The 21181-nt window shown below is 32.1% G+C and overlaps 1 protein-coding gene across 4 annotated transcripts in view; it reads right to left on the reverse strand.

The window, feature by feature from the left end:
* LOC118186485 (adenylate cyclase type 2-like) overlaps nucleotides 1-21181 on the reverse strand; it is a 216462-nt gene that overhangs the window by 138765 nt on the left and 56516 nt on the right. For 3 of the 4 annotated variants that reach the window (XM_035356587.2, XM_035356585.2, XM_035356586.2), the window contains exon 2: nucleotides 1289-1427. In XM_035356587.2, coding sequence (XP_035212478.2) covers nucleotides 1289-1420 — 132 coding nt within the window. In that variant the 5' untranslated portion in view covers nucleotides 1421-1427. Of the gene's footprint in view, nucleotides 1-1288; nucleotides 1428-3901; nucleotides 4103-21181 lie in introns of those variants that run through there. The other variant, XM_035356588.2, reaches the window with a different exon arrangement.

The following is a 21181-nucleotide window of genomic DNA, read 5'->3' on the forward strand; positions in this document are numbered from 1 at the left end:
CCAAGGTTTATAAAGATACCATCAAATGAAATTACAGTTGTAATAGGAGTACGTAAAGGCGACAAAATTTTAAGACGTAAGTTTGCTGTAATGCAATTCTTTCTGTCATGCCAAATGAGTAAATTTTATTACTTCGATACTGAAGTTAGAAACATACTCAACAGAATCGTTCCAAAATTTTTTGACAGTTGTGTTATGTTAGTTTGTATTAACATGCATTTATAAACCATATGCCTTCACAAAAATGGTGAGAGTGTGAAACAATCAAGTTTTGTTTACGGCCTAGCAAACAACCAGTTCTTAGAGTGCAACGTTCCGTGTAGTGTAGTTTACCTTTCTAATTTAATAATTTTGTAACTGCTTAACGATTTAAAAGCAATAAAATAATTTTTTATTAATATTCCATATCAACGAAAACTCTTCTTGATATTTTCGGAATGGCTAGCGTTATTTAGCTTACCAGGCTTTTTAGCCAAAGTTGCCCGAGGGGCTACTTGCCGAAAAAGAGAGATGTCCTCGGGCAACGTTTTAAGCGAAATCCGGCTTGCATACAGCGAAATTCACAGTACATATGTGGAAAACACGAAGTCTCCCATGCAGTCAGCTCAGTTTCGGTTTGACTGCTTATGGCAAAGTACACTAGGGACATCTGCGTAACAGAAAGAATGCCTTTGTGGAGGACTTTCTAAGGGAAACTGGCTTGTACACATAGGCAAAACGATCAGTCAGCTCATTTGTCAGGATTTCAACCTGAGTGTTCAGCGCTCTTCTCGATAGGCTGATATTTTCAGAAGTTCTGAATCTGCTAGAAACAGTTGAAGTATCTAGTGTTTTATTTTGACTTATCAAGAATACGCCTTCCCCTTTTTTAATAGCTTCAAAACAGCGTTATAATATTATGTGAATAACCTTTGAATGAAGATTAAATGATTAGAAGAAAACTATAGACACAAGGAAGCAAGCACAAGGAAAAACGAGTGTTCTTTACATTCTCTCCCATTTAAAGGTCTATTGGAGAAAGGCATGCGACTCAGTAGAACGAATCCATGCGGTGAAGAGTTATCGTCCTCAACATTCCGTTTTTTAAGCCTGGTAAAATAAATAATATTCGTTTCCACCACTGGGATTCGAAATACGTATCTTTCAATTGCTGGCTGGCTGTACTAACTATTTACACTACGACAGCACTCAAAGGGAAACTAATTGATTAGTGTTAGACGGTATAAGATGAGCAATAATCTGGTTAAATAAATCCATGAAACGCTTATTCTTCATCGAATGTACTTACTCTGAGATGTCTCCATGACCAATGATCTTGATGTTTGGATTCGTTGCTGCTAAGGAAAGAGCCAGAGATCAAAATGGAAGCTTCACTGCTACGTTCCAGGCTCTTCCGGGCTAAGAGATCTAAGCCCGCCATTCCTGATCTAAAAAAAAGCAAATGAAGAGACCCTTGTGAGACAGATATACATATGTAAGATAGTTAAAATATTAGCCAGAAATTTTTTTATTAGGAGATGCAAAAGTTCGTAGCGTTCTCGATGGAACGCTACGAATTTTTATTACGTACTTATTAATTTTTATTACGTACTTAAATAATTAAGTGAAAGAAATACTCAGCTGGTAAAATGAAACGGGTTATTGTGAATTTGCTTTAAGGATGGGCAAGGAGTGCTGATTTTTTTCATTGGGCTTAAATACTCTTTCATCTTCCTGACGCGGTTACAGCCGAAAACATCGCGGCAAAATCACCGCGGACGAAAACGTCGCGGAGAAAACAACGCAAGGCGAAAACGTCGTGGGAGAAAACATCGCAAAGAGAAAACATCTCAGTTTTAAAACATCGTGGTACAAAACATCGTCGTCGAAAATACAGCGGTTCAAAAACTTCGCAGTTTAAAAACATCGTCGTCGACAATATCGTGGTAAAAAATAAAGTATCTACAAATCATCGCATGACGATAACATCGCAAACATGCTTTTTTGCAGGCTTTAATAACTGTAAATTAATATTCCCATAATGATTTGTGAGCGCAAGATGTAAAGAAGGATCATTTTTACTTTCACATTTTTTTTATTAACTAATAAATTTTTGCTGAAAATGTAAGAAGGAAACTTAAGAATAGAAAATTAAATGCAACTTATAGATTATACTTTCCATGAAAAATTAACAGTAAAAACTTTATAGAAATGATTTATTAATGGCCTTTGTTAGTTAACCATGTCAGTTTAAAATTCTATTAAGTGCTATAAGTTGCAATAATTTTCTATGCTTAAGTTTCCTTCTTATTTTCTCAACAAAAATTTATTAGTTAATAAAAAAATGTGAAAGCAAAAATTATCCTTCTTTCCATCTTGCGCTCACAAATCATTATGGGAATATCCATTTACAGTTACTAAAGCCTGAAAAAAGCATGACTGCGATGCTATCGTCATGCGATGATTTGTAAATATTTTTTTTTATCACTATATTTTCGACGACGATGTTTTTAAACTGCGAAGTTTTTGAACCGCTTTATTTTAGACGTCGATGTTTTGCATCACGATGTTTTAGAACTGCGATGTTTTCTCTTTGCGATGTTTTCTCCCACGATGTTTTGTAGCACGACATTTTCGCCTTGCGTTGTTTTCTCCGCGACGTTTTCGTCCGCGATATTTTTACCGCGATGTTATCGGCGAACACCTCCTGACGCTGATATGTGGATATTATATTCCACCACCAAGTTTATGCTCTCAAGGAAAAATCGGTATTGATCACAAGCCAACTGTTAATAGGTGCACTAAGACGCTCAATATAGTTTCAGGTTGCTTTTTGTTAGTGTAACTTAACACATGGGGTATACATGGAACCAATTTTTGCACATTACCCATTGAATACAAATAGTTCACAAAGGTTGAATAGTAACATTCTCTAAGTTGCGCACATTTATTGCCACGTTGTTTAATGGGGATTCTTATGAAGATACTAAATCTTCGTCCAGATCTGACGAAGAAGCGATCTTCATCATTCAAGAACACCGTTAGATTTTAAAGGAACAATCTTCATCAGATTCTAACGATCTTCCTTAAAGTGCACCATTAGGTACATCAAATCGCTTTCCTGGAAAGTGCAGGAACCATTTCCTTGTTGTATTTTTAGTAATAACGTTAGTTCCTTTAAACAGCATGAACTATTTTTGCCGCTTTTGTTGCACTTCATCATTTAGTAGAAATGGGTGATATCCAAAACTTTCTTAACTTACAAAAATTACACTGTGTTATAAAAATATAGAGCAAAATCTTCCCAAAATTTTCGGATCATTACGCTACCAAGCTTTGATCATTCATGCAAATGGACAAATGCGAAAGGAAAACCCAGAATTTATCGTCCGAATGGCATAACAAGTAGCCATTTTAAATAGTATTTTATTTCAGCGTATTATAAGCTATTTAATTAATTTTTTTAATTTAATTATCTGTAATGGTTAAATACAATAAACTGACCAATTTGAAATCAACAAATGTCTTTCTTAATAATTTAAATATTTATTTACTGCTATAATATATTTAATTACAATATGTGAATATATTTATTTTATTTACTGTTTAAAAATTGTATAAGTTTAGCTCCCATAATTTAAAATACATTTAGTATAAAGTATATAGTTAAGAATTTAATAAAAATCTGAAGCATTATGTTGCTAATAAAATATGATTGTAACTTGATGCACTGAGTAAATAGAATATCTAGTACATCTTTAATAAGACTTAAATGTGATTTTTCTTTTTGGCATTTTAAATAAAATACTAGTAAAATTAAACAGTTTAATTATTTAAATTTTAAACGCTTATTATATCATAAAATTAACAAACGTTTTATAAATATCCTCTAAAAATTTCATACTATAATAAAATCACTTACTTGCGATTAGAAAATTCCGAAAAACTTCAATTTTTCCTGCATTTCATCGGAAGTTCAGTGGAATACAAAAATGGAAATAATATCGGTGTTCAGGAAAACGAGAACTCCCTCAGAGATCGTCCGAAGATCTCGGGAACGCGATGCCAGGGCGTAAAAGTGAAACTGAGAAGAATGAACGGCGAGAAACCCTTTCGATACGATATAGATAGATCTTTTCCACACGATAAAGATATCACCGATGACGTCGCATCTTCCCTTGGCAACCTTAGGAGGGATAAAACTCGCTTGTGTCAAATTGCTCTATTATGTTGCGAGTAAAAATGTAAGCAAAGTGTTAACAGACAGCGATAACAAATTGCTGTTTACTCAAAGCTTAAAGATTTAAAGCTTCCCCGATTCTTTTATAATGGCAAAAATGCAAATACGTAAAGTTTTTCATCATTGTAAATTTTTCCAATAAAAATTTATAAGCACTATTAAAACTTGCAATAAAAATCAGATATATGATAAATAAAAAATATAACAAAAATTAAAGTTTTTTTTTTCCTTTTGATATTAAAAATATACTTAGTGAACTTCTTTAAAAAAATATTCGATCCCTGCGTTACGTTACGCTACCATAAATGTTTCACTTGAAAACTGCAGTAAATATTTTTAATAAATTATTTATTATTTAATAAATTATTTAATAAATTCTTTTAACTGTAATAAATATTAAATAAAATACTCTCCTCTAAATATTTTTCGTCGTAGTAGATATCTCTGGAGTAATACATTTTACTGTATGAAATGACTTAATAATTCAGTATTTTCGCTTTAAAGTTACTTAAAAAGAAAATACATATCACCTTTCTGTACGTTTGATTTTCGCGGTTTCAGTTTATTACGGGTTGAATAAAGTACACACCATCTCCATAAATGTCCTTAGAAGGGGTTTATTAAACCGTTAGTCGTAGACATATGCTTCCAGTTACAAAGAGGTTTTAAAGAAATTCTCTCAAACTGGCAGTCGCGAAGACATTTCAGTTAAGAATTTGTTACAAATACAGTGTCACAATTATTTCAAGATTTTAATTATTTGAAATCCGATTTTACATTAATTTAAACTAACGTGATTAAAAACTAACGTGAATAACACTGAAAAATGAGCAATGCCTTTGCCGGGAATCATACCACGGACCTCCGGAATACGCGCCCAGCATGCAGACCACTTCACTACGAAGGCACGCTAAGAAGGCGGGAGAAATACCTTACATATTCCCCCTTTTTAAAGGGCGCCTGGAGTTTTAGGGGACCCAAACGCCAAATCATGGGTGTGGAGAATCATCATCCCTTTTAGTTCGGGCGCCACTGTAGAAACATTAGGTAATTTGGAAGCAGGAAAGATGAAAAATGAAAAACGCCCTCGCTGGGAATCGAACCACGGACTTCTGGAATACGCGCTAAGAAGGCAGGAAAAATACCCTGTAAGTGAAGCTAAATAATTAACAGTATGATAAAAACTTTTATTAAAGATGTAAAACTACATATTTTATTAACTTCTATTCGTATTTGTAAAAAAACTAAATACCAGTTACGAATTTTTGCGCTAAGAATAATCGCTTTGTTCCAGAATACATTTATACGTGAACAGCCTTTTTGTCACAGTTAAAAATTAATAAGAAAAAAATTCGATTAGCCAATGAACATCTATAATCCGTAATGAAGATATTAATCCGAAGTTACAAATTTTATCAAAATCGAAAAGCGGTCAAACATCAAGCCGTAATAAGAAATAAAGGAAATTCATAATTATTTAATATATGTATTTTTATTTATGCGTCAAAAAAATTAAAAAATTTTCTGTAAGTTTAAATAAATAAAAGTAAGTTATTAAAAAATTAATTAAACTTCTTGCAACTATTTTAAATAAACATCAATCTGAAAATTCAATATTTAGCTGTCAATATTACAAAGTATAACCAACAAATATATCTTGAGGTTCAAATAGAGCATAAATATAAGTTTTTGAATTTTTTCTTTTGCGATATCATTTTGACTGTTTATGTATGTCTTGAAAATTACTAAGAAAGCGAGATTTGAAATTTATTAGCCCAAAAGAAGCGTTAGCCCAGAATGGTCATTAGGGGTTCATTCAAAACGTAATTTTTGTTGAATCACTTTTCAAATTGTTGCCACCAAATATTATCGCCCTGTATTATATTTCATGAAATTAAGAAGAATCTACAGGAATATATCCATGTTTTTCGCATTGTGAAAAAATAATGATACCTAGTGCCATTAAATTTTGAAAAACGTACTCCTCCACCCGAATATGGACAACTGGAAGCCCAAATTTTGAATTTCAAATTTGTTTAATTGTGTATTTCAAATTTTCTAAAACTTTAACGAATTTTTCATTAGAAAAATAAACGATTTCAAAGCGAGCAATGGCAACACTATAAGGGAAAAAACAATTATTATCTCCAGTGCGCGATACTCTTTATCGGAAATTCTAAAGATAGGTTGTTTTAAATATTTTCAGTCCAAAGGAACATTAGCCCAAATGCTCTCGAAACATGTATGTGTATTTAAAGAAAAAAAACGCCCTTTTGGACGTATATAAAAATCTGAAAGCTTTCAGATTTAAAAAAAAAGGGGAAGAAACAAAAGAATGTGAAAGGTTTCAGATTTTAAATTACTTCCAAAGCGCGTTTTTTTTTTTAACATTTTGTGTGTTACCTTTATTTATTAAATATCATGTTCTTCGCACTTAAGCCATAAAATTCAGTTCAAGAGCAATATCACAAAATAGTTTTAAATTGAGCTTATCCTTTAGAATTTCCGATACACAGTCTCGCGAGCTGGAGATAAAAATATTTTTTCTGTACAACGTTGCCATTGCTCGCTTTGAAATTCTTGAGTTTGTTAATCAAAAATTCGTTAAAGTTTTACAAAATATGACATCCATAATAACACAAATTCCAAATTTCACATTTGGGCTTCCGGATGCCCATATTCGCAGTCGGATTACGTCATTCAAAATTGGATGGCTGTAGGTACCGTTGTTTTATCACAATGCGAGAAGCATACGTTCATCTAATGCAGAATCTTCTTTATTTAATTTCTTCCAATATAATATAGGGCGATAATATTTGGTGGCAACGGTTTGAAAAGTGATACAGCTTTTTAAAGATTTCAACACAAAATGCCAAAACGAAAACAATAGTCCCTCAGGGACAGCCTCTTTGGACTAATAAACTTTATAAAATATCAACTGTATCATTGGCTCCAGTATGATAAAAATTGACCGAGCTATTTAATTTCAAAATTTCCGATTTTTTGACGTCTTTTTTTGGCTTGCCTTGAGGAATCAGTTAAAAAACAAATTACAATAATTTGAAGTTGATGTCTTCTCTTTAATGTTATTCAATAAATTCTTTTGGGACTTACTAATGAGTAATATTCTTTAATTTACAATTTTGTTATGTGTATACAATATACTCAAAGAATTTTCATGCAAGTAACTTCTTTGTTTGCTTATTTTAAAAATACATAAATGATATTCTAACTGCTTTAGAATTATAACCCTATATTTATGCAAATTTTCATTAAATAAGATTCATTTTTAATTTATGCAAATAAATAATAGTATGAGTTGGCTGTATGTCAGTCCCTGCCATTGGTTTCTGAAACTTGATAAGATCTCTTTTAGGGAAAAAAAATTACATTGATCAACTCTTTTCATATCAGTACTCCTCACTCAATCTACTAGCATAAAAAATCTCTTTCTAAACCGCTATTTCATATTTACTTACCTACAAATGCAAATATTTCGCTCTTCAATTTGTGTACGACCCCTGAATATGATCATCAAACTTTAAAATGAACTATTTCAGTCAAATTTTGCTGTGCGACGGTCAAAAGTTTTGTTGAATTATTTTTAGAAAGAGTACAAACTTTTACTACACAAGACTATGAAAACCGGAGTACACAAAACGGAACAAAAGTTTTTTTTAACACAAAGGAGAAATTTGCGCAGAAGGGCTATTAATTTCAGTTTGGCATTTTGCGTTGGTTCACTATAATCAGTGTTTCAATTTTTAAATTGTAGCCACCAAATATTAGAGCCCTGCATTATATTCAAAGAAATTAAATAATGAAGAATCTGTAGGAATGTATGTATGTTTCTCGCACTGTCAAAAAATCAACGGTACTTAGAGACATCAAATTTTGAATAACGTAATCCTCCACTCGAATATGGGCATCTGGAAGCCCATATTTGGAATTTGTTGTATCATCTTTTATATATATATATATATATATATATATATATATTGTAAAACTTTAACGAATTTTTTACTAACAAACTGAACGATTTCAAAGCGAGCAATGGCAATGCTCTTTTTAAATTATTTTGTCATATTCCTGTTGAACTGAATTTTATGGTTTAAGTGCGAAGAACATGATATTTAATAAATAAAGATAACACATGAGACGTTTAAAAAAACACCCCTTTGGACGTAATATAAAATTTGAAAGCTTTCAGTTTTTAGTCCAAAGGGGCTTTCTCCCTGAAGGACTATTTTTGTCGTTTTGCGATTTTGCGTTGAATCACTATAAATGTCCGTTTCACTTGTTGCCACCAAATGCTAGAGTCCTGCATTATATTTGAAGAAATTAAATAATGAAAAATCTGCATAAATTGTATGTATATTTTCGCATTATGATAAAACAACGGTACATAGAACCATCGAATTTTAAATGACGTAATCCTCCTACGAATATGGGCATGTGGAAGACCAAATTCGAAATTTGGAATTTGTTTTATCAATTTCATATTTTGTAAATCATTAACGAATTTTTGATTAACAAACTCAAGGATTTCAAAACGAGCAATGGCAACACTTTACGGGGAATAAAAAAAACCTTTTTTTCTCCAGCAAGCGGAGCTGTGTATTGGAAATTCTAAAGATACGTTTATTTTAAAATTATTTTGCGACATTGCTATTGAACTGAATTTTATGGTTTAAGTGCAAAGTACATGATATTTAATAAATAAAGGTAGCACACAAAACGTTAAAAAACCGTCCCTTTGGACGTAATTTAAAATTTGAAACCTTTCAGATTTAAAAAAAAAAAAAAATTACGAAATTGATTTTTTTAAAATCTAATAAATGCCATAACATGATTATTTTCCTTATTTAAAGAACTTTTGTAAAGGGCTACTTATGTCTTCAACCAATGTTTGCTAAAATAAAGTCGCAACCAATGTTTGCAATGATTGTTTTGGATAAGGAGTAGGCAAAACCTTATAAGATATTTCTCCCGCCTTCTTAGCGTGCCTTCGTGGTGTAGTGGTCTGCATGCTGGGCGCGTATTCCAAAGGTCGATGGCGAAGGCGTTGCTCATTTTTCAAGTCTCCAGCTTCCAAAAAATGCCTAATGTCTCTACAACTTAAACTAATAAAATTGCAAATAATGCCAAATCATTGGAATTACATTGTTTATCAGTTTTATAATTAGGTATATGAATAATTAAGTACATAATTATGCTCTGCAAAACCATAAAAATACACAACAATATCTCTCGCCAACGCGAGTGCGAGACAGTGTTGTATTTTTTGATTTTTTAAAAAAAGACATGAAGAAATAAAACATTTGAAATTTTGTTCTTTTTTCTTCCTTCCTTTACATTTTTAATACTCCCAATTAAAAAATACACAAAACTTTACATACGTTAAACACTGAAGAAGAATTTGGAGGCCCCTTTGAAAGCGGAAATCCGAGATGAGTACCCGTTTACCGTTGCAGAAATCAGATCGCGCATTAAATAATTCTCTAGTGTTATCTCTGTATACAGTCTTGCGCAATTTGTAAGTTCTGAATTTCATTTAAACAAGCGATTAATCACAGCAGGGCAAACCATTAGCATTCAATTACGATAATTTAAGATTAAATACTTTCAGAGAAACCATTGCAAACATGATTAGAACTGGCGAAAGGCACCTACGATTGCATCAAAGTCACAATCAAGGTCAAGAAAAATTTCAAGTACTAATTACCAATAGCTTGTTTCTAATTTTCCAACTGATAATTTGTACTGCAGTAAAAATACAGCCTCTTTGCCTGGCATAGGAAATGGATAATGACCTCATCAGCAGGTGAGGAAATCTTACGTTTGTATCTCATTGCAGAACAGGACTTTACACAAATCAGACTTAGTACTGGGCTGAATCCTCCATAAGCAATGTGATTAAATGAGTGTTAAAACCTTAGGATTTTAGAAACTAGAAAACGGAAAAAAATCCATCAGGATTTGGGCCATGGTCCTTCTAATGCTAGCTGGACGCAGTTAACACTTACAATAGTTCAATGAAATAGTTCCCTACATTCTTCCCCATTTAAAGATTGACTGAAAGGAGGCATAAAATATGGGAAATCAAATCCAGGTAGTGATGAGTTTTCTGAAAGAGACAATTAGGATTTCTGAAGCCAGAAAACTAGGAAAAATTAATTGTGTCTTTGCCGAGATAGAAATGCGGACCTTTTAATGCTAGCTGGACGTGCTAACGATTTACTCAAGAGTTTCTGAAATTCTGGTCAGTGGATTATAAGCGGTCCTCGAAGCCTGCCCTTGTGGTCGCCCTATAGATTTGCAAAAAGTATTGTTATTTCTAAACAAAGCTAACAAGATTTTACATCATTTCTTGCTGATGGTATGAATACACTCATTCATCTTTCAAATGTATCTCCAAATGAACTAAATCTCTGTGTATCCAAGGTATGTTTTTGCTGTTCTCAGGGGTTGGAGAGGAAACTTAACTTATGAATTAGTTGTATTAAAACACAGAAAAGTTTTCACCTTTTCCAACCTTAAGATCTTTTTTAGTAGAAAATTATATTATTATTAGAAAAGAATTTTGAAATGACGTATGTTGGCATCTGGAAACTGTGATACCACAATATGAAACTTAATTTTCACATGGTAAATAGAACGAATCTTCGTTGATTTATATTATGATTTTTATGATGCTTTTCATTGCGATGTTCCAAATAAAAAGCTGTCATTGAATGGAAGAGAAAAAGCAGTTAATTGAACTCTAGGATGATATTGGACTTAAAATGAAATTCCAAGCAGGAGGTAGGGTTGATTTCTGGATCTCGTGACCACTGAAAACGGAATGCAACGGAAGCTGTACAATGATACTTTGAAAATTATAATTCAGTTTGCTTCTACGTGTATTTGTGAAAAAAGGTTTCATCACTAATTCAAACAAAACAAAGTACAGAAATCGATTTCATTTGCGTGTCCATCTCAGACGTAGGCTTATCAGTATATGTGCAAACATACAACAATTGTGCAAGAATCGGTAGACACATCCATCTTATTAATGTAAATACCAACACTCGCATTTCCTCGCGTTATTTCTCTCCCTAATTTCTCACCCGTGGCTTGACAGTTATCAATAGTTTATTTATAAATACTTCTTATTTGGTACTTTCTTTCTTACTGTACTCATAAAAATAAAAGAAAATTTATAAATAAACTATTGGTAACCATCAAACTCCTGGGAGGATATTAGTGGGAAATACGTGAGGAAATACGGTATTTAATTTTCAGTTTATAAGCTAAACATCATCCAAACTCTAATAGTCTTGAATTATTAAAAACGAATATAAATTTCCTTCCAATAACTTAATTTCTTAGTACTAAATTAAATTAATTTTAATTGATACAAGTATACTGATAATAACACATGCTAAAAAATTGCTTTTCGTGAGAACCAGAGGATGGTGGTCTGCAGAACATTCTAATTTATAAAATTGTTTCCCAGTCGCAAAACCTTTCAGAAGCGCTTATGTATACCATTGCAAAGTGCACTGGTCAATAAAGTGCATTGGTTATATAGGGCACAAGCGTATCTCAGAAATAAAGAAATACAGAATACATTTTCATTTGAATTAAATGACAATGCACATTTTTAATAGTTTGTGTTTTTCTGCTTGCACTATTTTGTGACCGCCTCCTTCCCCCAAAAAAGGATCGAAGCCCTTTTTTTTTCGTTTGAAATTTTCTAATTTTTAAATATCTTGCAGAGTTATTTAATGTTTTCAGTAAGCATATTTCGCTTTCAGACAGTATAAAACCCATTCCCTCTTGAGGGAAATGTTTTTTTGTAAGCCTCAAGTCGAAACGGTTCAGTCAAATCAATGTACAGCTACGCCATGAATAATTAGATCTTTTATTTATTAATAACAGCCTAAGTCGCCATGTGGTCATAATTTATTACTATTTAATATCACAGCAAGTTCTACACCCCCGCCCCACCACACACACCACCACAATGCTGTATTTTACAGCTTGGTTTTAAATATATGATTTTTTATGTTCATAAAGATGACAATTTTATGTTCTGTATTTTGAATTTTCGGGGTAGAAGAAATCAGTTTTCAAGGTAGTAGGCTAATTATAACTATTCAGTTTGAAACTGTTTTAAACGTTAAAATGGAAGCACCACACAAAATTGAGATTTCTTTTTATTTAAACGTTTCGAAGTGCTAGGCCGCAATCTAAAATTTTTAAATTGCAGTTTAATATTTTACATTTTTAATTAAGTATTTAATGGTAAAGTGTTAAATTACAATCTGGATTTCTCAGAATGCAGGTTAAGTTTTTAAAAATATTTTTGCATTACTAAGTAGATTTGTGCATTGAAATTTTATTAAAAGGAAACGGTTTTCAGCATTTTAAGGAGAAATTTATTAATTGTATCTTCCTTTGCAATGGCTAAATGTAAAACGGAGACTTTGTAGACCTTTACTTAAAAGATGTCATGTGATCAAAACTATCATAATTCGAAGAAAAGATTCGTTTCTTACTGCTCTCATTTCTTCAACTGGAAATCTGGATTTGCGAAAAACAGTTGTTTTTTAACTGAAATATTTTTGAAATAGTTTATAAAACTGTTAAGAAGGACTGCAGATATATGCATCTACGAATTTTTAACGGCAATTGATGAAGCCTATTACTATGACATTTCAGCTAGATTTTCCTGAAGTACAATCTACTTACAGATAGATTACAGATTACATATTACATATCTTTAGAGTTTCCGATACAAAGTCTCGCGCGCTGGAGATAAAAATTATTTTTTTCCTTCCAGTGTTGACTAGTTTTTTAATCAAAAATTCGTTGGAGGGTTACAAAATATAAAATTGATAATAAAACAGATTTCAAATTCAAATTAGGCCTTCCACATGCCCATATTCCATGGAAGATTACGTTATTCAAATTTTGATGGCTCTAGGTACCGTTGTTATATCACAATACGAGAAACATACATACATTCATGCAGATTCTTCATTATTTAATTTCTTGAAATATAATGCAGAGCTATAATATACGGTGGCAACAATTTGAAAAATGAAACAACGAATCGACGCAAAATTCTAAAACGAAAATGATAGTCCATCTGGGCAAATAGAGCCTTTGGACTAAAAATCGAAAAGAAAACTTCATACAGCGATAAAGTTAAAAGAAAACTTAAGCCTCCTTCCTCCCTGAAGATTGAACTGTTACGGAATAGATACAGAACATAAGAAGATTCAGAAATTTCTTGAAAACATTGATTATTTCATACAAAATAATTAACGAAGCTAAAACTACCGCAGACAAATTAAAAGCTGGATTCAGAGCGGCATAAATGCTGATTCAGTTTGCTAAGAGTGAACATTAGAGTTGATCATTCTTCAAGACTTTTTTTCACTACTGAAGAGAAGAACTGCAGCGCATAGATTTGGCACAGAGACGAAAAGAGCCGATACTGAGATAGCGGCTTCAAAATTGCTATTTTTTAATACTTGATTTTCTTCTCCGGCAATATTTTTAATTTTTTGTCTTTAACCATGCTGCGAAAGCACCTTATCTTCTTTTATTCCCGCAAATGTACATAAGCCAAAATATGATTTTAGGGTTATTATAATTTATTTTTCAACCGAATGGACTTATCAGTTTACTCTCCAGAACTGAACGCGAGTGAGGATGTGTGGGATGCCTTAAGCCAGAGGAATTTAGATCACCAGATGGCGCGAGGTCTGAATACTGCATTTTGAAAGGAGATTTTCGCATTTGACAAGACATAATCAATAGTTTGTTAAATTCTATGAAATGAAGATGAAAGATTTGCATTTTTATTAGAACTGACCATACTAACAATTTTGGAAAACTGGGACGTTCATTAGTCCATTAGTTTAAAATTTTGTTTAAATTTGAATTTTAATACAATATTTTGATGTTAATCAACTAGCAAATGGTAATTTATGTTAAATAATGAATTCGTACACTTTTTTTTAAATAATACACTCTATTTCAAAAAAATATATATATCCACCAAGAAAGAATTGAGCCACAACTACAAAGCTCGGCAGCAGTGTAGTGTTTGCGTAAATACACAAACAATAAAAAACTGAGGAGAAAAAAGCGTTTATTTACGAGTAAACAATACAACGAATGTGAAAACCAGTAGGTGGCAAAGCCACCACTAGCAGCTATAGAAGCCGATACTCGACTGGGTTTGAATCTATTTTAAGTTGCCAATTCCCCTCTGCGGTAGATTATGCCACAAGTGGAGCAACTGGTCAACGAGTTGGGAAGCATTTGTACACCACTGAATGTACACTGCTAAAAAAAAAAAAAAAAAAAAAAAAAGGGGGACAGCGCTATATCTCTGGTTCTATTTGGCCGATTGACAAAATTCAAACTGCGTTTTTCATGTCTCGAAAGCGCGACTTAGGATATATATTAGATTTATATATAGCACTATTCTAACATAGGTATTTTGACACAAAATCGGACTTTTTCTTAAATAACATATCAATATTTTTACATATTTCGATTCTACGACTCAAATTATGCCAGAATACCAGGTTTTGTAAAAATACTACGAGTAGTTTTTAAAATATTAGCTCTCAAAATTTTAGCTCCTCAATGATAATTGAATTTGGTAAATATTTATTAATATCTCTTTTTTTATTAAACTTTTATTATTTTTCCTTTCACATTTCGAAATTTAGATTCATTCCAAATAAAATTTACCCATTTTTGTGTTTTATTTTTTAAATTTCTATTTTTAAATAATTTTTAAAAAGTTTTCGAAAAAAATTTTGAATTATAACCTATAACATTTTTACCTTCATCTTAAAGTAGGTGTATTTTTAAGCATATCTGCAAAATATTATACTTTTTTATTCAAAATTTTCTAAGATATACACGAATTTACATATTTTCGCGTTTTGAAATTTGGCATCTTTTTTTTTTTTTTTTTTGAGCGATAATAACGCCAAATGTGGTTTATGGATTTTTGTTACAGCGAATTGCCACAGCTATTTTTAACCTTAAATTTCAAGTAAAATTTTACAGAAAAGTAATTATATGAAATATTTTCCCTCAATGATGCGTAATAAATATTTATTAATACTATATGAAAAGCTATTTTTTTTAATTACAGATGATATTATTCAAATTTTTAACTATTTTTTTTAATTTCTCTCTTTCTTCCTTTTTTTTAAAAAATAAGAGTAAATTTTTACCTTCGGCGCTTTATCGTCTGCTACTTTGTTTAAATCGAATTGTCGTCTATAACTGAGAATTTTCGTTTGATGTTTATTTGAATTTTATGAAAATACGTAATTTCGTAAATCGTATTTTATGACATTAACTGCATAATTTATTTCTAAAGAAACTGTTGCTTATGAAGTGGCTGAAAGAGCGGCTGATACTATCATCCATATTTTTAAACCACAGTATATTTTTATAGAAACATAAGATTTAGAATAATCATTTTTATAAAAGTCAAATTATGATATAAACATACAACCCTCTAGAGACTGATTTAATGGAAGTTCAATGGTTATGTAGAAATGATCTGCAGCTACTTAATGGCTGGATAAGTCAGCAGGTTCTGTGGACAAGTAAGAATAATTATATAAACGACACCCAACATTCTGGATTCAATTAACAACGAGGATACGATGTTTATTAAATGAATTTAAGAAGTTTTAAAACATAAAAAATCATCTAATATTTTATCCTAAAATGTATTTTTGCGCGTAGCGTATTTTCATTATATCTTTAAAATTCTAATTTAGAATGTAATTGTCAAGAACTGAATCCTAATCATCAATAATATAATAAGTAATTATTACGGTTATTAATAAATCCTTCTTCTCCTGCAAATATTTCAAAAAACTTTCTGTTTGAATGAAAATATTTTTCTATGCAAATATTTTAAATTTTACATTAATCAAGATTGCACACGATATTATTCATTTACACTCCAATTCTTACCGTCAGCTCTAGTAGAAGTTACAAATCAATTATATTTAATTAAGGATTGGATTGGATTGGATTGTTTAATTATGGCAAAGCAAACGAGGATTATCTGCCTAAAGGGAGGGATTCCTTCGCGGAGGACTTTCTAAGGGAAACTGGCTCGTATACACGTTACATATGGGGAAAACCACGAAAACGCCCATGCAGCCAGCCCGTTCGCGGGATTCGAACCTCAGACCGAACTACCAGTGTTCAGCTTCTTTACCGCTCGGCCGATGGTGGGCTATTTAATTAAGGAATGACCATCTAAGTTTAGAAACAGCGTACCGTAACAGCAATTCAATTATTGGCACCGTATCTTTCATGTTACTCCCGATTGGCAAGCTACATGATTTTTAATGAGTATTCGGGCTAGTAACTTCACTTGGAAATCGCGCTTAAACTAGGTTAGTGGTTATTTGAACATAGAAAGAACATGGGATCTATTTGATTAAGATGCTTTCATAGAGAACCTTTGTAAAGAGAACCTAGAAAACTACGAAAACCAACCATGCAGCCTGGGTTAGACTTCGCAACAAACAATTAGTATTTAAAAATCTTCAAATGCTAGGCAACTGGTGAGGCTCCAATTAAATCTCCAATTTAATATTTTATTTGCAAATATTTAAAATATTGTTGTATTCTTAGACACAAAAAGCAGAATTTAAGTTTTGTTAACTCGTTAGTAAACTACCAAGCCGTAGTGCAAATGAATATTCAATTTCTTTTGCAATAATTGTATTCACTTAATATCCTTGGAATATGAGCTAAAGAAGGAACGTTCTCGGAAGATTAAAGAAGTGTTTAAATCCAGTGATATTAGGTTTGTCTTACAAGCTCAGGATCAAAACGATTCTGCAATTCCCCGAGCAGTTGACTTGTGAATGGCTGTGAATTAAGCAGATGACTTTTAATCTTACGTTTTCAGTCAGAAAACGTATTCCAAATGTTTTGTATTGCATGACAATGCATGTTTTCATTATTCAATAACCAGTCGGAGAACCGCTTGTGTTCCGAAAATAAGCATGTATATTCAATCGTCCCGCATGTTCTACAAATTTGTGTTCTTGTGATTTTCTTTCCTTTCCCAAAAACTAAAGTTGCCTCTCAAAGGAAAGTTTTTTGACATTAAAGAGACAAAAGGAGTATGACTTCTACTTTTAGAGGCCTGTCAAAAACAAATCTCTAAAAGCTTTCTCTTCCATTACATGTTGTGCAGTCAGACAAAAAGTTAATTCTATAATCTATTTTATTACACTCTGATTACTTTATTAACATACAGTGAATATATACTAAAACTTTTACTTCAGCTTAAGTAATTCGGAATTGTTGTCGGAACTAGGACTTAGAAGATAAGTCAAATTAAATATTTAGGTAACCCAATAAATTCAAGGTCGAAGTTTCAATATCTGATTTTCGGAGGGAGCGGAAATTTTTTCAGTTTTGGTCCATTATCCTAAGTATATTTGCTTCGATTCTTTATTTTTCCATAAAAGCGAAAAATTTACGCATGATATACATATAACACATAGCTTCAAATTAAAATTTAATAATATACAGAGAGGTTATAATTAAAGTTCCACATTTAAACGGTCATAAAAGGAAAACTACTGGATCAAATGTTATCCAGCTTAGTAATCGTGTAAAGGAGGTCATAGGAATTTATTTTCCGGGAAAAAAGGAAGTTCGAAACCAGGGGGGAAATGGCGCTGTATGCAATATTGTTAAACGAAATATGGGTCGGAATCTAACTTAACCTTTTGTTACACGGTTTTCATATGTTGTATACGCTTAAGAAACTTTGAAGTAAGCAAATTACCATTTAAAGGCGTTAAATTCGATAAAAGTCGAGTGCGCCATCCGTGTAAGTGAGAAATTCGTCCGTGAAAACCACGAATTAGCGATTAGAAAATGTGAGATCGCAAATCACTCGCACACTCGCTCTGGAAATCGTTTCCTGACAGATCGCTAATTTGTAATTTTTGAACCCTGATTTCGGCCCTAAAACATGAAGATACTGATTCAAAACGCTTTTAATCGATTTGGGCCAAAGAAATCTCTCATGTTATCTATCTAGTTCCATTGCTAAATTAAACTTTTAAAAGTTTCACAATTTGGTTCAGGTCCCAGCTTTAAAAAATATATATATAAATATAATCTTTTACATTAATTCTCTTAGAAAGAATGTTTTAAGAAGCTAATTTTTCTCTCGCGTTATAGATTGTATAAAAAACATGATCTTTAATATGATTTAGATTGTTTCAGCCGATATAAGAATCGGGTCACTCGGTGGAAAGAAAATTAGGGAGAAAAGTAAGTAAAAATTTGCAGGGAAATTTGGCTGTCAGACATACCAAGATGTTTCAAAAAGTTGGACGCTTTTGAATATACTTTCAGGATACTTCAAAGACATTAGGTGTTCAAAGAGAAAACACTTGGACGTGTACACCAGCAAATACCATAAATTGAGCTTGTGTTAACAGAAAAGACAAAAACGATATCATTGCAGATTAAAGTGAAGAGCGACTGGTTTTAGACTATATGGTTGTATAAATTTAAATTACGTTATAGAACATCATATCGTATCATAAATGGAGAATTTCTCAGTCGAAATATTTAAAGATTCAGGAGTTTATCCAGTGATTTATGTGGATGTCACCTAAAGATGTTTTTTTTTCCCTTCTGATGAGACAGCGGCCGAGCGATAAAGTCGCTGAACACTGGTAGTTCGGTCCGAGGTTCGAATCCCGCGAACGGGCTGGCTGCATGGGCGTTTTTCTGGTATTCCCCATGTGTAACGTGTATGCGAGCCAATTTTCCTTAGAAAGTCCTCCACGAAGGCATCCCTTCCCTTAGGCAGATAGCCCTAGTGTGCTTTGTCATAATTAAATAAACCAAAACCTCTTGAAGAAACCAGGCTTTCCTTTCCTCTCATACCTTCAAAATGTTTAGCTTCTAACGACTGATAAAGGCTCTGACCAAATACTTCGTGAAGAACTTTCTAAGGTAAACCAGCTGTCATACACGGTACACATGAGAAAATCCACGAAAACGCCCATGCAACCAGCCCGTTTACTGGGATTTGAACCCCGGAGTGAACTACCAGTGTTCAGCGACTTTACCGCTCGGCCGTTTGTGGGCCTTTATGAAATGGAAGGCGATAACTTTATTTAAAATGATTGTCAGAAATACCAAGATTATTTCGAAAAGTTGGATACTTTTTAATATACTTGCAGAATGCCTAAAGAAAAAGAGCAAGAATAAAGTAGAATGCCTGAAGAAAAAATAAATTTTTGCGTACAATTTAGTATTTGTATATTTTTTTAATTTAAAACGTTTTAATCTTATGATATTTGATTCTTGCGATTTCAAAAATAAAATATTTGACTAAAATAGAATAACATTTTAAAAAACCAAATGTAGGATAAAATTGTGTAAAGCAATGGGCACAATGATAAAACTGTTTAAAGCAGTGTATGCAAGTCATCCTAAGTTAAAATGTCGGTTATACATCTCTCTTATTTATATATATCTCTTCTGAACAGAACATTGAAAGGCGTGTTAACTGTGCTTTACTGTATTTTCTCTTTTAATATATGCAGATTTCAAACGCATCGTAGCCTGGGTTGCAAACTATTCTTCCGAAAGAAACGCAATTCAAATAAATAAAATCAAATTCTGGAAAATTTATATTAATAAATATATTTAAAATGCTCAGTTCGAAGGAATAAATATAAAATTTTAAAACAATTATCTGAAGAGACAATGCAACACAAACAATTACAATAAAAGTATAAAAATTTAAAAATTACCTAAAGTAATAACTGTGACAAAAATATATATATATAAAGAAAACTATTTGAATAAAAATAAACGCTGCACCTTTATTTACGCAGTTCGAATAGGTAAATAGAAATTTTTAAAACAGTATCAGGTTCAATGTTCCGTCTTACTTTCTTTGGGAACATTCACAGACCTGACTTGGAACAGGGAGCTTACTAAAGCTATGTTCAATAAATGTGGGAAGTAGAGAAGATACACAGGAAGGGTATACGAAACCCTTTACTTTTCACTCTTTACAATAATTTCCGTACTTCGGAATACAGAGACCAACTACTTGTGGTCTGAACGTAAGAATATAAAAATATTTAACTAAACTCTAACTTAACTTTGGAATAATAAACAAGGGCCTACGTGGAAGATTGGCCTTATATTAACAGGAAGCCGTATGTAGTACAGAGAACTGTTAACACTACAATACGTTTAAAAATTATCACGAGGATTAAACCTCTGGCCTGGAAGGCAACCAGCAACTGAGTAAAACTGCTAAGGTAAGCGGCCTGCTTCGACTAACTCCTTCCTCTCTTTCGCTTGGCAAAAAACCACAACTTAAGCACTTGGCGTTCGCCAGACAAATTTGCATAAATAAGTTAAAGCTTTTAATTCTGGCCGGAAGTAGAAAATAAGAAGTGATAGTAAAGATTTAAAATAAAAATAAACGTTAGTAAAACTTAAGATCCTTACATACTTCCCGCCAGAGTTAATTAGTTTGAAACTGAGGTCTAAAACGACCTTGTTGAAAACTTTTAGCTCTAGAATCTAACGCGAGGCCAATCTTTTACAAACATTTCTCACTAGAAACTAGAAATTTAAAAAAAAAAAAAAAAAAATTTGTTTTTACAATATCAGCTCCATGGACAACCAATTTTTCATCTGTACCGCATCTAAAAAGGAGCTTTTATTCAAATCTGGTTCCTTCCAGAGATCTGGAAGGAAAACTAGTTTAATGAAATGTTACACAATGAAATGGCAAGTAATATAAATATTTACATTTCTCTTAACATTCTTATTTCATTCATGATTTTATTTTAATTATCTCTCCCCGTGCTCTGTGACATGCGTTGTAAAAGAACACCAAACACGAATGTG

The sequence above is a fragment of the Stegodyphus dumicola genome, chromosome 4, assembly GCF_044657685.1.
Source record: "Stegodyphus dumicola isolate Sdum_Otavi_A_Nest chromosome 4, ASM4465768v1".
NCBI classification, from domain to species: domain Eukaryota; kingdom Metazoa; phylum Arthropoda; class Arachnida; order Araneae; family Eresidae; genus Stegodyphus; species Stegodyphus dumicola.